General features: G+C 42.1%; 1 protein-coding gene across 6 annotated transcripts in view; it reads right to left on the bottom strand.

Annotated features, from left to right (window-relative positions):
* Nucleotides 1–17500, bottom strand: part of LOC127008620 (solute carrier family 4 member 11-like) — a 168990-nt gene that overhangs the window by 18512 nt on the left and 132978 nt on the right. For 4 of the 6 annotated variants that reach the window (XM_050880858.1, XM_050880859.1, XM_050880855.1 and 1 more), the window contains 3 exons: nt 17260–17292; nt 8271–8355; nt 4490–4613 (listed from right to left, as the gene is read on the bottom strand). In XM_050880858.1, coding sequence (XP_050736815.1) covers nt 4490–4613; nt 8271–8355; nt 17260–17292 — 242 coding nt within the window. The remainder of the gene's footprint in view (nt 1–4489; nt 4614–8270; nt 8356–17259; nt 17293–17500) is intronic. The other 2 variants (XM_050880860.1, XM_050880856.1) reach the window with 1 other exon arrangement.

The following is a 17500-nucleotide window of genomic DNA, read 5'->3' on the forward strand; positions in this document are numbered from 1 at the left end:
AAAAGGGACAAAAATGATAAGAGAATAAACAAGAAAAAATCCAAGAAAAGACGAAGGAAGATACACTTGATAAAAGATGACAAAATAAATATAATAAAGAAAGGAAGAGGAAGAGAAAGTACGATAAAGGAGAAAGAGAAAATCTAAAAAGGAGGAGAAAAGAGGAAATCATGAGAGGATGACGTATGGAAAACTGTAGAAGGGGGGAAAAAAGAAAAGGAGAAAGAGAAAGAGGAAAAAAGAAAACGGCTGATAAGACAGTAAATAAAAAAAATAAAAATAAAACCAGTGAGATGCGAGAAAGTGAGGAAACGAGCCAGCAAGCGAGAGAGAGAGAGAGAGAGAGAGAGAGAGAGAGAGAGAGAGAGAGAGAGAATGCATAAATTGAACTTGGTGGGAATGAATCTAGTCAATGGTGTAGCCGAACTGAGGTGATATTTGGTGGTGGTGGTGGTGGTGATAATGTTGACAATGGCGGTGGAGATACTGGTGATGGTGGTGGTGGTGATGGAAAGATCGGGGGTGGTGGTGGTGATATTGGTGATGGTGGTGGTGATATTGGTGGTGGTGGTGGTTATGGCCCTAACTTAATCAAGATATCAGATGAAATTACAACAGATTGGGAAAGATGGAGGGGAGGCCAGGAGTAAGGGAGGAAGGGAAGAAAAGGAGGGAGGAAGGGAGGGAGGAAAGGAGCAGGGAGAGAAAGATGCCAAAAAGGTCTTAAAAATCAATACGTAATATATATTTTCTCGCCCCACAAGATGAGGCCCAATTCCGTTATCACAGAGATGTTTCTCCAAATATTCTCTCCTCATGTAAGATGGATTCGCCTCGATTTCTTTATCTTGTTACTTCTTGTCGGAATTTGAAATAGGGTTATCAGGCGTTTCATAGAGATAGGGAGGGAAGAAAAGAAATATGGATCGCAGCTTTTTTTTTATAGACTTACTTATTAGGGTTATCACGCGTTTCATAAAGATAAAGGGGGAAGGATAGAAAGAGGGACTGTACCTTTTTATGTTAGACGTATTTACTTGGGGTTATCAGATGCTTAATAAAGTTAGAAAGGGAAGAAATGAAAACGGGATAGCACCTTTTCTTGAAGACTTACTTAACTGGGGTTATCAGATGCTTCGTAAAGATAAAAAGGGAAGAATAGAAAAGTTAACTGGTTCATCAAGCGCTACATCAAGGTAGAAAGGGAAGGAGAGGAATGTTCCCACTTTTTTTATTGAAGACCTACTTAAATATTCCGATAATAATTGATTTTCAATCCTCCGGCGATATTTAGCATTAGTTAGAACTCATCTCGATTATATAGTGCAGTTCTAAACCCATATTCTCAGATGTTTCATAAAGATAGAAAGGGGAGGAGAGGAAGATTTGCTCTTTTTTTCGTTGATCTCTTCAAATGTTCCGTTACTAATTCGGGTTAGGTAGACCTCATCTCGATTATGCAGTGCAGTTCTGGACCCGCATTCTCAGGTGTTTTATAAAGATAGAATGGGAAGGAATGGAAAATTTACACTTTTTTCGTTGACCTCCTTATATGTTCCGTTACTAATTCATCCTCAATCCTCAGGCGATATTTAGGATTAGTTAGACCTCATCTCGATTATGCAGTGCAGTTCTGGACCCGCATTCTCAAACGTATCGGCGCCTCTGTCCGGCTGTCGTAGAAGATGGGATTTCTACCGACTGTTTTGTGGTCCTAGTGATAGTTGTACACGGCTTCTGCGCCTTGAACGGGAAACCGCCCCCATAAAGACCCAGCTAATCTACTGTGGCCTTGGGAAACAGTCATGAGAGCCCGTTACGTTTAAGAATATATGGACACCGGTCTCTTATAGAACTGACATCAGCAAAGTAAAGAGTCCGTGGTGAGGAGGATGACCAGAATGATTCACGGGTTGCACAACTTGCCATGTAACGACAGGCTGACCGTTAAAATTTGCATTCTTTAAAATTGCAAAGGGTACGAAGTGTCTATCGAAGTTTATAAATAGACGAAGGAATTTAATAACGGTGATGTCAATAGGGTCGATAGGGACACAGACATAGGTAAGAATTGGTTAGCTAATAGAGTGGTGGGCGTGTGGAATCAGGATCTAAGGTGAGTGTACTTAGATCTTGAGTGGAATAGGATTGGGACACGTAGTAATGGGTTCAAGTTGTATATATTCAGATTAAACACAGACATTGGTAAGAACTGGTTAGCTAATAGAGTGGTGGGTGAGTGGAATCAAGATCTAAGGTGAGCGTACTTAGATCTTGAGTGGAATAGGATTGGGACACGTAGTAATGGGTTTAAGTTGTATATATTCAGATTAAACAGACATAGGTAAGAATTGGTTAGCTAATAGTGCGGTATGAGTGGAACAGGCTTGGAACGCGTAGTAATGGGTTTAAATTGGATATATTCAGATTCAACACAAACACAGGCGAGAACTAGTGGTGGTTGAGTGGAATAGGTTTGGCAGGCATGTGGTGGGAGCCAATATGGATACCTTCAAATAAAGTTAAAAGAAAGTTAAATATCGATGGATGGGGAGGATAGAAGTTGATTAGGGTTACAGGACACACACACACTCTCTCTCTCTCTCTCTCTCTCTCACGCATACTTTTTCTGTCCGTTATCTTTTTTTGTTCGATTTTTTTTCTAATAACTTCCGTAATTAGACACCTTGTTAGTAACTGGATCTCTTCACCTTTCTTTCGGCTCTGTCCGTTCCTCTACCTGTCCGTGTGTCTGTCAATTTACCTGTCTACCTGTCTATCTCCCTGCCTGCCTTCCCTTCTTTCCACCCCACATCTCTCCCTCTCCCTCTCTCTCTCTCTCTCTCTCTCTCTCTCTCTCTCTCTCTCTCGTCCCTTGACCCGGATAAGCCAATAAAACAGTCTGTATCTTGGTTGGTGTGTTGCAGGATGAAGAGGAAGAGGGAGAAGAGGAAGAAGAGGAAGGGGAAGATGAGGAGCTGAAGAGGTGGGCCGGGAGAAGAAAGGGGAGGAGGAGGAGGAGGAGGAAGAGGGGTAGGAAGGAAGGAAGGAACACGAAAAAATGGAAACATGGAAGGGCAGGCAACAGTGCGATCTTTGGCTTATGCTGAGGATGCCCACTTTAAATCATTCCATGTGTTTCTTATGACTTTTAGTGACCTGCAGCAAGAACAAAAGCCCTCTCTATATGTCGCATGATAACGTTAATTCCCTCCTGTCACAAAGAAGTAGGAGTCAACGCAATGGTTATAGAGGTGGATTGTTTTCTCGCTAAGAACTTTTGCAGGAAGGTTGTTGCTTTAGCGGATGACTCGGTTTGAGAGAGAGAGAGAGAAAAAAAAAAAAAAAAGCCGAAGCTGCCAATGTTTGTACTGTATGATCTCTTCAGGAGCGGCACACTTATTTCTAGTTATTTCTTAGTTTTGCGTTAAAATAAGTTTTGGGTGATTATTAATATTATCTTTTTTGAAGCATGCGCTATAGCTGGGAGTAGCCTCGGTGCTCATCTCCGTAGAATGAGGTGAGAGACGATTGACTAACTGATTGATTGATTGATTGGTGTTATATATTTGATGTTCTCCATTTGTTCACGGTCTTCAACAGTAGCACCTTCTTCTATTAACATATAGCGTCCTTTAATTACTGCCTCCTGATTCTGGGGTCATTCACGGTGGATTCAAGGCACAATCCGCTCTCCTAGATATGGAAATTGTTGTCCTCTCTACCTCTATGCGTTAATCCTTATAGGTATTCCACGCGTTCCCAACAAGAGTGACAGTTAATTGGTCCCAAGCTGCAGTGGATGGCAAGTCACGGGCAAAGGTTAAAATTAGGTTTACTGTAGTCACGGTCATGTTATCAGTGAGTTTGTGCTTGGCTATGATACTGCAATGAATTAAGTGGTGATTAAAGAGGAGGAGGAGGAGGAGGAGGAGGAGGAGGAGGAGGAAGAAGAGGAAGAGGAGAGAGGAGAGAGAGAGAGAGAGAGATATCCAGAGAGAGAGAGAGAGAGAGAGAGAGAGAGAGAGAGAGAGAGAAACTGGAGGGAAACAAGAACTATGGATCACCCTTTTCTTTTCATCTCGACTGCTAACTTAATCTCTCTCTCTCTCTCGGTTTTCAATAAGGTAAAAGTTTATTCCTCTGACTCAGCCAAAATAGTGACCGTCTCAAGGAGGGAGGGAGGGAGGGAAGAGAGAGAGAAAGGGAGAGAGGAACGAAGGAGGATGGAGAGGAGGGAGGAGGAGGAAGAAACGTGGTGTATCATAACTGTGGATCGAGGTTAGCACAATGCCCCTCTCTCCGGTTCTCTCTCTCTCTCTCTCTCTCTCTCTCTCAATCCCCCCTTCCCCCCAACACATACATAATACTAAATACCTTCCACCTAAAATATAAAGTCCCATAGCGTTCACCTTTTTAACCATACCTTTTCTATACTCCCTTTCCCTTAAACCTCACCTCTCTCTCTTTCTCTCTCTCTCGTACTTACCTCTTTGCTCGGACACAGGACCAAAATGAACAGCTTGACTTGCTTGCTGGTTCTGCCCATGTTGGCGGGCTGCTTGAGGCGGGCGATGGCAACGTGGCGTCTTTGTAGAGATGGCAAGTTCCCGCTGCAAAGAGAAACAGAGGCCACAAAGGTTAGGACTGGTCAGGTTAGATTAGGTTCGGTTAGGTTAGGCTTGGTTTGGTTACGTTAAGTTAGTCAGGTTAAATGCTTTGTAGATAGGGGAAGTTCCCGCTGCAAAGAGAAAGAGGCCACAAAGGGAAGGTCAGTACAGGTGAGGTGAGGTTAGGTTAGGTTAAGAGTCAGGCTAAGAAGTTCGTAGAGATGGCAAGTTCCCGCTACGAAGGTAAAAGTCCTCGAAGGTTTGATCAGGTCAGGTCAGGTTAGGTTACGTTAGGTCAGGTTAGGTCAGGATACGTTAGGTCAGTATTGATTAGGTCAGGTTAAAGCTACGTCAAGTTAATATGTTTCCTAAAGTCATGCGAGGTGGGAGAAATAAGAAACATGACGTCTTTGTAGAGGGCAAATTCAGTCAGGTCATATCAGTTCAGGTCATGTTAGGTTAGGTTAATCTAGTTAAGAAGTTTCCTAAGGTCATGTGAGGAGTGAGAGACAAGGGAAGACATGTGTAAGACAGTGAACGAAAGAATATAAAGGTTAGGCTACCAAGGTTTGAGGAAAAGGTAAATAATGTGACGAGGTTTAATAATAATGATGATAGGTTAAGAAGTTTACTATGGTCATATGAAGAGAAAGAGATGAGGGAGAGTAGGTTAGGTTAGGGAAGGTTAAGTAAGATGATGGAAGGAGAGAAGATGAAGGTTTAATAATAATGATGATAGATTAAGAAGATTACTATGGTCATATGTAGAGAAAGAGATGAGGGAGAGCAGGTTAGGTTAGGTTAGGAGAGGTTAAGTAAGATGATGGAAGGAGAGAAGATGAAGGTTAGGTTAGCAAGGTTCAAGAAGTCGGAAAACGAAGATAGCTCAAGAAATTTCTACGTTTATTCGCGGATGCAGAAATATAGAATGATACTTAAGATGTGGAAGGAGAGACGAGGAATTAAGGTTAGGTTAGCAAGGTTTAAAACAAGTTAGGTCACGCGAAGAAAGAAAAACGATGACGGTATGTCTGGAAAGATGGCGAAAAGAGGGTTAAAGGGAAAGACTGAATGCGCAGGAATGTCTTTAAATGCTGATGCTGGAGTGAGGGAAATAATAAAAAACAGAGGAAAAAGGGTCGTGTATAAAAGAGCGCCGCCAAATGAGTGAAAGTTATGCGTCGAGAAATGTGGAAATGGGTGAAAACTGGGCGTGCATGTCTGAAAGAGGTGGAGGTGTCGGAAGAAATTAATAAAAAGGGAAACAGAAAAAAAGAAAACAAATGGGAAAAAAATATTAGTGTGGCCCAGAATGCAAAAGGAGGAAGGAAAGGTTCATGTCGAAGTGAGAGGGAAAAATTATCCAAGTGTCATGCGCATTTATGTATGAAATTTATGATATGAAGAAACGAAATTGACAAAAAAGAATGCTGGAGGTCGTCGACTGAGGGTGAATAACGCATAGAAATAGGAGTGTAATGGATTGGAAAGGAAGTCAAGGAGTGAAATTGAGGTTACTGGTATAAAAAAAAAATGGTGATTGATGGACGAAAGTAAAACAAAAAGAAAATAAAGATAAAAAGGAAAGAAGGAAAAATAAAGAAAGATAATGAGGACAAAAAAGTGAATGAAATAAACAAAACAAAAAAGAAGAATGGGAAGAAGGAAGGAATACACGAAAATAAAAATAACAGTGAATGAATAGTGACTAATGAGAGAATGAAAAAGGTAAAGAGTTAGTGAATGAATGAAAGAATGAAATAGATGTAAATGAAATGAATTAGAATGAAATAAAAAATGAAACAGGCGTAAACAAAAATAACAAAACAAATAAATCACTGAAAAAAATAAACAAACTTTTTTTTCTTTTTACGTGCTGCCCATAGCTCCGGTAGGCTTTCTTGAGGGGCCTCTTGGACGACCCCGCCCGTTAGTGACGCAGGCGAATTTAATTTATAGTGGCTGCCGTGATGTATGACCCTCGCTTGGCCCATGCTGCCCCCGGTGCTCCACTTGACGAAGCCGCTTAAGTTAGGGATGATTGAAGATCTGGGCAGCATGTGGGCAATCAGCGGGTTTCGGTAAGATATAGAGAGGAAGAAATATGAAACCGTTAGACCGAGAGAAAATGAGAGATAGAAACTGACTGTAAAAAGAGAGATTGAAGGACTGTGAGAGATTGAGACAGAGATAAATCCAAACAGTAAGATATGGAGAGGAAGAAATATGAAACCGTTAGACCGAGAGAAAATGAGAGATAGAAACCGACTGTAAAAAGAGAGATTGAAGGACTGTGAGAGATTGAGACAGAGATAAATCCAAACAGTAAGATATGGAGAGGAAGAAATATGAAACCGTTAGACCGAGAGAAAATGAGAGATAGAAACTGACTGTAAAAAGAGAGATTGAAGGACTGTTAGAGACTGAGACAGAGATAAATCCAAACAGTAAGATAAAGAGAGGAAGAAATATGAAACTGTTAGACCGAGAGAAAATGAGAGATAGAAACTGAGTGTAAAAGAGAGACAAACCGACACAGAGCATACTGACCACTCGACCACCGCTTCCCCATAAAATAATAAAACAAAAACAAAAAATAATGAAAAAAAAAACATTATAACCATGAAAACGAATCAGAAAAGCGGTGACGGACCAGGTGCATGGGGAGGCGAGGCGAGGCGAGGCTGTGAGGCGTAGAAATCCGTACAAAAATCAATATCTGCCGATCACTTGAGATATGGAAGTGCTGAGGTAACGTCACATTAATTAGAGGGACGCCGGAACACATAAATCGAAAAAAAAAACCCGAAAAAAAAGAAGTTACGGAAATAGGAAGAGGTGGAGCCAAAATTATGAAAGGAATGACCGTATGGGTGAATGACTACCGAGTGAAAATGTGTGAGAGGCATGAGGGAGGGAGGGAGGAAGGAGAGAAGGAAGGGGGGGAGGAGGGGGAGGGAGGAATAGGCTCGATAAATTATTAAAGTGATGGAGGATTTCCCGTGGAGGTGACGAAGAGGTGATGGTGGTGGTGATGATGATGGAGGAGGAAAAGGAGGGAAAGAGGAAAGGAAGAAGACGATGCAGAGGAGGAGGAGGAGGAGAAGAGGAGGAAAAAAATGATGATGATGAAGGGGAGAAAGGTAGAGAGGATTAAGATGAGATGAATGATAGAGAGAGAGGAGGACGAGGAGGAGGAGGAGGAAAAGGAGGGAAAGAGGAAGAGGAAAGGAAGAAGACGATGCAGAGGAGGAGGAGAAGAGGGGGAAAAAATGATGATGATGAAGGGGAGGAAGGTAGAGAGGATTAAGATGAGATGAATGATAGAGAAAGAGAAGGAGGAGGAGGAGGAAGAAGAGGAGGAGGAAGAGGAGGAGGAGGAAGTATTGATAATATGGTATGGTAGTGAGTTATATAGAGGACGCGAGGAAGGAAAAAGAGGGAAAAAAAAGGAGTGAGGAAAAAATGAGGTCAACGTTGATATCTAATAAAGTTCAGCTGAGGTCACATGATTTAGATAAAGGTGAGAGGTCATTATATCTAGTACACACACACACACACACACACACACACACACACACACACACACACACACACACACACACTCTCAACCCCCCATGCACCTCTACCCCCTCTACCCCCCAGACACACCATACTCACAGTGCACATATCCAAGACTGGTCGTAATCGAAGCTTCCATTTTCCGAGGTGGCCGTGCCCTGAATTGTCCGGGCCAGAAGGTGTACTGCAAAGGAGAACATGGGGACGTTAATTAAAGGTGAACGCAGGTGTGTACGTATTTCAGCAGGTGTGTGTGTGTGTGTGTGTGTGTGTGTGTGTGTGTGTGTGTGTGTGTGTGTGTGTGTGTGTTGTGAACGTGTATGAGGTGAGATAGATAGATAGATAGAGAGGGAGAGGTAGTCACTGATATTGTAGTTGTAAATCATAGCAAGACAACGAGACTGTGTGTGTGTGTGTGTGTGTGTGTGTGTGTGTGTGTGTGTGTGTTAAGTGGAGAATGGCATAACAGGGTAGGAGGAAGGTAGCATATGACATGAAGAAGGAAGAGGAAGGAGGAGAAAGAGAAAGAGGAGGAGGAGGAGGAACGCAAAGAAATACAAAGGAAGAACAAACAACAGCAGACCTGCTAGTCCTTACGAGGCTGTTTGTGACAAGCTACATTAACTATCTAATCAAAGGTGTAAGATGAAGGACAGCAAAGGCGAAGGCGGAGGAGGAGGAGGAGGAGTGAAAACAGAAGAAAGAGGAGGAGGAGAAGAGAAAAAGGGAAAATAAAAACAAAACAAAACTGCATGACTAGAAATGGAAGGGAGGAAGAAAAGGAGGAAAAGAAGAAGAGGAGGAGGAGGAGGAGGAAGTAAAAAGTGGTAAAGGAGAGGAGGAAAGCAAGCATTGAACCGCCTCATCAAAGAAGTCAATTAAAAAGGAAAAAAAAAAGACCGCTTCGAAAACAATCACTCATGAAAATCGATTCCACCTAAATTTTCTTTCAACGAAGGACTCTCCCCCCCACTCTCTCTCTCTCTCTCTCTCTCTCAATCACAGAGCAATAGACAGGAAAAATATAATGAACACGGAAGTGCCTTGATGTGGAAGGAAAACGTATGGAGGAGGAGGAAGAGGAGGAGGAGGAGGAGGAGGAGGAGGAAAAGCAGAAATACACACACTAAAAGAGATGGAGAAGGAGCCGGAAGAGGAAGAATTGAATGAAGAAAAAATCGTTGAGGTTGAGGAGGAGGAGGAGGAGGAGGAGGAGGAGGAGGAGGAGGAGGAGGAGGAGGAGGAGGAGGAGGAGGAAGGGGAGGAGAATGAGGAAGGGGAGAAGGAAGCAAGGGAGGAGGAGGAGAGCAACGATGCCGAATATGAAAAGGAAGAAAAGGAGAAAGAACTGAGAGAAGAGGAAGAGGAGGAAGAGGAGGACGAGGAAGTGGAGGATAAAGATGATGAAGAGGAGGACGGGGATGAGAACAAAGACGACGACAGCGAAGAGGAGGAAGAGGAGGAGGAGGAGAAGGAGGAGGAGGAGGAAAATAAAGAGGCGAAGGAAGAGAAGTAGGAATAGAAAGTAGAAGGAGGAGGAAGTAGAAAAAGAAGAGGAAGAGGAGGAGGAGACAACGAAAAGGAAGAAGAGAAAGAGGAGTAGGAAGTAGTAGAATAAGGAGTAGGAAAAAGAAGAAGAAGAGGAGGAGGAGGAGGAGGAAGAGAAGGAGGAGGAAGAGAGAGCGGCGTTGTCTTACTAATAACAACATGAAGAAAAAAGAAAAAAAAACAAAAAAAAACACGTCAACATTTTTCTACAAGGGGCCGAAACCGATTCAAATTTCACCCACCCAATGAATTTTCCACAAAGGTGCGTTCACTCACCTCTCTATCCCCCCCCCCCCCATCTTCTCCTCCTCTTGTAAACACGGAAGTAGAGGAGGAAGAGAGGAGAAAAGAGAATGAGTCACCAGTTTTTTTGTGAACGGAAAGAGGAAGAGGAGGAAGAGGAAGAGGAGGAGGAGGAAGAGGAGGAGGGGGGACGAAGCTAAAAAAAAAAGAAGGCAATTATTCAGTGCTGTTGCGTTCTAATTATGAAGATTCGACCTTGTTTTGTTTTCCCTTTTTGTTTGTCTGTCGGTCTGTCTGTCTGTATCTGTCTTTTTCTTTGGCGGGGGGGCGGGGGGGGGGGGGGGGGTTTGTTTCCCTGTCGGTCTGTCGTTGAGTGTGTCTGTCTGTCTATATCTGTGTTGAGTGTCAGTATCAATGATTTTTTTTGTGTGTGTGTAGGTTTGTGTGTTTCCCAGTCCGTCTGTTACTTAGTCTGTCTGTCTTTCTGTCTATCTATGTAGGTATGAATATGTGTGTGTAGGAATTATCTGTATGTGACTCTCTCTCTCTCTCTCTCTCTCTGAAGGGAATACTAATCTAAATACGTAATGCAAAGTGTGAAGGACAGAAAATTCCATTGCGCGTATCGATTGAGAGAGAGAGAGAGAGAGAGAGAGAGAGAGAGAGAGAGAGAGAGAGAGAGAGAGAGAGAGAGAGAGAGAGAGAGAGAGAGAGAGAGAGAGAGAGAGAGAGAGAGAGAGAGAGAGAGAGAATCCGAGCACATTTAGCAGTTCTTCCAGTGTTTACTCCACTCTCTCACTCACTCTCTCCCTCCCTCACAGGTGTTGGAGGTAAATAACTAGCTAATTGAGAGTCTTGTGAGGTGGAGGAGTCACTTGGAGGAGAGATGAGAGGGAGGGAGAGAGCTCAAGAGGGAGGTAAACAATGCATGAACTCTCTCTCTCTCTGTGTGTGTTTGTGTGTGCCTACTCGCTGATTGGTTAAACGTTCAACTATGCCGTCACTATGCAATGATATCCTGCTCTGTGATTGTCTGGGAACACATGATGACGTCAGCAAGCAGAGGCAAGTCGGGTTCTGATTGGCTGAAAGCACACAATGACGCAATTCTTGACCTGTCCTTTAAACTGACCTTTCTATTGTTGGTTAATGTCAAGGCCTTTTTTGATATCATTTATGAGTTACCTGGTAAGTTGGTTCTTGTTCTTGTTGTAATTATATATATATTTTTTAACTCTTTATAATTGTTGTGTTTGTGTAATTATGAATCTTCGTGTCTTCGTCCACTAATTAAAGTCTCATTTGCTAACTAATTCATCAAGGGTAAATTAACACCCGTAATGCGAGGTAATTAACTCTCGGTGTGTTGTTGAGCTAACTATATACCTGTGTAATGGGCTGATGTGTTCCTATTCTCATTTCCTATTCCAGATTCCAGTTTATCTTTCCGTGCAAGCCGATGACGTGTGAGAGAGAGAGAGAGAGAGAGAGAGAGAGAGAGAGTGAAAAGACATTCACCCTAAGAGTAGACAAGTCTCTCTCTCAATAAAATAGTAAATCGTAGCCGTGTTTTCCCAAGACTTAACGTGGCGGTATTTTTCCTCACAAACTCCTACTTTTCTGGCCTTCCTAAACTCCTTGAATTCAGCTCCACTCCCTCCCTCCACTCCTTCCTGGATTCCTCCGCTCTCTCTCTCTCGTCGGTGTGTTTGTTTTTGTGTATATTTGTGTTTGTGAATTATCTCTCTCACTGTGTTTGTCTGCTTTTGTTTCTCTCTCTCTCTCTCTCTCTCTCCTAGTCCTCCATCTCCTCTCTTTTGTCTGTCTTTCCTTCCTGTTCGTCGTCGTCCCCTCTCTCTCTCCCGAAGTCTGTATTTTTTCCTGCCAAGGTTTCCCAAACTACATTTTTTCTTCGAAAGAGAATAACAAGCGTACCAATAGCGACCTGATTTATTTACATTCTCTCTCTCTCTCTCTCTCTCTCTCTCTCTGTTGACAAAGATAAAATGTGAGAATCGGAAGGACATATGAACATACATACATACAAACACACACACATACACACTTCCATACACATACATATACACAAACATGCATAAAAAAACAAATGCACATATATGAACACATACAAACTGATATACATACATACATACACAGATCAATACAGACAGACAGAGAGGTTGACAGACACACATACAGAGAGACATTTAAACAATCAGACTAAAGAGATTTGCAGGACTGAGAGACGGTAAGCCGGCCTAACACACACACACACGCACACACACACACACACACACACACACACACACACGTACACACTTTTTTCTAGTCAATCCCCGCTAGAGACAAGTTCGGGTCTTGGGATTCGGTTCTGTCAGTATTTGAAGCTTCAGAAGTGACCTTGAAACTGAGTCGAAGCCGCGCGAAGCCTCGACGAGAGAAAGGGGAGGAGCTGCAGGAGAGGGCAGAAGAGGAGGTGGAGGAGGAGGAGGAGGAGGAAGAGGAGGAGGAGAAGGAGGAAGAGGAGGAGGGGTCTTTGAAAGTGTCCCTCGAGTGGAGCATGAACACAACCCTTTAAGATTCTCTCTCTCTCTCTCTCTCTCTCTCTCTCTCTCTCTCTCTTTGCTTGACCGTCTCCTTGCCTGCTTGCCAGTTTGTCTTGTCCGTCTCTCTCTCTCTCTCTCTCTCTCTCTCTCTCTCTCTCTCTCTCTCTCTCTCTCTCTCTCATCTTTGGGCACAGGTAAGCAGAAATTAACACAATGTAAGTCATCCCTTTGTGCCTTGTTCGTGAAGAGGAGGAGGAGGAGGAGGAGGAGGAGTGGGAAGAGAAAAAAAGGAATAGGAGAAAGAGAAAGTGGTTGAGGAGGAGAAGCAGGAGAGAGGAGGGGGAAGAAGAAGAAGAAGAAGAAGAAGAGGGGGAAGAGGAGGAGGAGGAAATAATGGGTGAGTTTGTGATCAATATCCAGGTATTTTCGTTCTTCCTCGCACAGGTAAAAGGAGAAAGAAATCGGTAAACAGTTAATTACATGATGAACGGGAGAGAGAGAAGCTGAAAGAGAAGATAAATATAAACAACAAGGCAATATAAGACCCACAGGTAGATAGATAAATAGGTAAATAGATAAAAAAAGGCATAGGTATAGATAGATAGACATAGAAAAAATTAGAGAAAGCTGAAACGTAAAACAGATATGAACAAGGTAAGATAGAGGCGTAGGGAGATTGATAGATAAATACTGATACATAGATAAATAGATAGATGGAAATTAAAAAGATGAAAGGTCAAATAGATATATACACGGTAATATCAAGGCTCACGGGAATATAGATAAAGGAAGATAGATAAACAGATAGATTAAAACAGATGAAACATTACACTATGCAGGAATATGTACAGGAATATGAATAAGAATAAAAAAAAGAGGATCCTAAGTGAGAAGTAAGGAACCAAGAGAAAGTTAAGACAAGATAAAGCGCCTTAACTTTGACGAGCAGAGAGAGAAAAAGAAAATGAGAAAGTTACAGAAAAAAAGGGAAAAAACATGAACAGAACACGAATACAACAGGACCTAATTTGTCATCCCGCGGAAGAACACGAAAAATACGAACAAACAAAACAGTGAACACACACACACACACACACACACACACAAAAAAAAAAAAAAAAAAAAAAAAAAAAAAAACCTTGAGACAATAAGGACGAAGACGAAGAACAATAAAGAAAAAAAAAACCGAGGAACAATAAAAACGAGAGAGAGAGAGAGAGAGAGAGAGAGAGAGAGAGAGAGAGAGAGAGAGAGAGAGAGAGAGAGAGAGAGAGAGAGAGAGAGCATGCACATGACAGGCCGAGGTCAAAGGTCAGATCATGCCTCCGTGACCCTTAATAATGAACCTTACCTGAGTCCTTGAACAAACATCGTAAAATATATAAATTAATGAATAAAGAAAAGGACAGAGTCGTAATTAGCTTCCCCTCATTATCTTCATCATCATCATCAGTATAATTAATCACAAAAGCTAATTCGATCCTGTCTTCGTTTTCTTCTATGATATTTCCCATTTTCCTTCTTTCCTTTCGTACCCCGTTTTCTATGCAATAAAACTGAAGAAAACGAACTTATGGGCAATTTCTAACAATTTTAATAAGGTAATTTGATGCTGTTTTCGTTTTCTTCTTTGATATTTCCCATTTTCCTTCCTTCTGTAACCCGTTTTCTACAGTGTAAAAATTAAGAAAACGTACTCGGGGGCAACTACTAACAAGTTTAAAAAGCCAATTTGATTCTGGAATCGGTTTCTTTATTAATATTTTCCATTTTCCTTCTTCCTTTCCTGTACGTACTCCGTTTTCTTTAGTATAAAAATGAAGAACACGTACTTATGTGTAACTACTAACAATAAAAAAAAAAGTAATTTGATGCTCTCTCGTTTTCTTCTTTGATATTTCCCATTTTCCTTTCATTCCTGCACTTACTCCGTTTTCTTTAGTATAAAAATGAAGAAGGCGTAATTATGGGACACTACTAACAATTTTAAAAAGCTAATTTGATTCAACCATTCTTCTTTGATTTCCTGCACGTACTCCGTTTTCTACAGCATAAAAATATAAAAGAAAACGTATGACTTATGGGAAACAACTAACAATCAACATTATCATTCAAGAAGCTGATTTAATTATGTCCCCGTTTTCTTCTTTGACATCTTCCATTTTCCTTCTCTCCTGCACATACTCCGTTTTCCATAGCATAAACATATAGAAGAAAACGCATGACTTATGGGAAGCTAATTCGATTCTGTCCTTGTATTCTTCACTGATATGTCCCATTTTCCTTCTTGCTTTCCTGCACGTACTCCGTTTTCTATAGCATAAAAATAGAAGAAAATAACGTACTTATGGATAACTACTTCAATCCTCACCATCATCACCGTCTTCATAGTAACAGTAGGAATAACAAAGAAAAAAAACGATTAAAAAACAAACACACATACAGCAAAAACTACAAGACACCACATGAGCGGATACTGTACAAAACTGATCAAAAGAATAAGGACTGAAGAAAGAGGAGGAGGAGGAAGGAGTAACAACGGTAAGGTAATACAAACAAGCAGACTAACACTATACTGCCTGGCGGGCCACACAGACTAGCAGAGCCACCTGTAAGGAGAGACAGGTAAGGTGATTATCAGGCAAGGTGTGGAGGTAGCTAGGGAGGGAGGGAGGAGGGTTGAAGGAGGAGGAGGAGGAGGGAAAAGGGGCCATGTTGGGTGGACACTTAACTAGTAAAGAAGGGAAGTGAGAGAGATAGAAAAAAGAAAATGTGAGAGAGGGAAGTGAGAGAAAGGGAAAGAATAGGAAAACCGACAAAGAGAGAATAGAAGAGAAGCGAAAGGAAGTGAGAGAAAGGGAAAAGTGAGAGAAGAGAAGAGAAAAGAAGGGAAGTGAGAGAAAAGAAAGGGAAATCAAAGAGAAGAGAAGGGAAGTGAGAAAAAGAGAAAGAAAGGAAAATGTGTGTGAGAGAGAGAGAGAGAGAGAGAGAGAGAGAGAGAGAGAGAGAGAGAGAGAGAGAGAGAGAGAGAGAGAGAGAGAGAGAGAGAGAGAGAGAGAGAGAGAGAGAGAGAGAGAGAGAGAGAGAGAGAGAGAGAATATACTATGGTTAAAAAGCGAACTAAACCAGGAGATATTAATGGTAAGAAACGAGTTTAATGGAAAAAAAAAATTAAAACGAAGAAGGGAGACTAAAATAAAGCAAAAAATAAGACAAAGAAGAATCAGAACCAAAACTAAAAAGGAATAACGAAAAAACAAACAAACAAAAAAAAAAACGAATCGAGAAAACAAGAAAGATATTACGAAAGAAAGGAAAAATAAATAAAAAAGTAAGAGAAGGTAAGGAGAAAATATTGGATAACAGGAGGAGGAGGAGGAGGAGGAGGAGGCGGATAAAGAAGAAAGGAAGAAGAGGGGGAGGAAGAGGAATAGACGGAAGAAGAAGAAGAGGGGGAGGCGGAGGAGGAGGATAAAAGCACACACACAGCTGCCATTATTACCTCTCTTCTTCCTCCTCCTCCTCCTCCTCCTCCTCCTCCTAAGCTAACACTCATCAGAGGAGGAGCAAGTTATAGATGATCACTCTCCCAAGGCAATTACCATTCAGTGATCCACGTAATGGGGACAGTAACCAACCTCTTAAGGGGGGAGAGGGGAGGAGATGAGGGGGGCACATAGGAGATAAGAGGGAAGGTCGTGAGGGGCGGCATTATCTCCTCGAAGGGTGACGGAAACTGATGCTTAGGAGGAGATGAGAGGATATGGGGAGGGAGATAAAGGGAGATGAAGAGGGAGAGATGCTTGGAGACGTGAGACTTGGAGAGATGGAGAAGACAGAGGAGAGAGAGAGAGCAGAGATGTTACTGGAGAGGTAGAAGAGGTGAGGAGGAAGAAAAGAGAAGAGGAGAGAAGGAAGAGAAGTGAGGAGAGAGAGAGAGAGAGAGAGAGAGAGAGAGAGAGAGAGAGAGAGAGAGAGAGAGAGAGAGAGAGAGAGAGAGAGAGAGAGAGAGAGAGAGAGAGAGAGAGAGTCAACATTCACCTTCAAGCACGGATAGACACACACACACACACACACACACACACACACACACACACACACACACACAGACAGACACAGAAACAGGGACAGGCTGACACAGAGAAAATAGATGTAGTAATAATAACGTCCATCTCTCTCTCTCTCTCTCTCTCTCATCACCCTTTGACCTCTCCGTAACCCTTGACCCCAAACTGACCCCTGACACTTTGAGACAGATTTACCCCCGTGAGAGAGAGAGAGAGAGAGAGAGAGAGAGAGAGAGAGAGAGAGAGAGAGAGAGAGAGAGAGAGAGAGAGAGAGAGAGAGAGAGAGAGAGAGAGAGAGAGAGAGAGAGTATCCAAAAATAAAAAAAAAACAATAAAAAAAGATGAAAAAAGGATTGACACCAATACAGAGACAGACAGAAATAGACAAGTAAAAACAGACACAGACAGACAGGTATAGACAGGTATGGACAGACAGACAGCAATACCATACATCTATAATAAAAAAGGTAACATTACTTAATCATCTCTTATAATTATTCATACGTTTATAACAGCCATTAATAAATCTACACTTATGAGATAAACAATATTTTTCCTTTTTATCAATACTATACATGTCTACCTCTTGTCAGTCAGTGAGTATTATTAGTAAAATATTGATTAGTAAGGTGCAAGTAGTAAGTAGTAGGATTAGTCTACTTAAAAAATATATACTTTTCTAACCTTTTGCCAAACTGTCCTTCTCATTTGATCCGGCTGTGTGGAAAGAAAAAACAAGCAAACAATCAGGTCTATGGTGATGTGGAAGGGGGGTGGAGTATGGAGAGGTGGAGGGGTGGAAGAGGAGAGGGGAACGGTTAAATGGTGGAGGGGGAGAGGGAGGGGGGTGGGGGAGTTGTAGGGGGTGGAGGGGAACGGGGAATAGTGGAGGGAGAGGAGAACGAGGAATGGTGGAGGGGGAAGG

This window comes from Eriocheir sinensis, chromosome 38, assembly GCF_024679095.1.
Source record: "Eriocheir sinensis breed Jianghai 21 chromosome 38, ASM2467909v1, whole genome shotgun sequence".
Taxonomy (NCBI): domain Eukaryota; kingdom Metazoa; phylum Arthropoda; class Malacostraca; order Decapoda; family Varunidae; genus Eriocheir; species Eriocheir sinensis.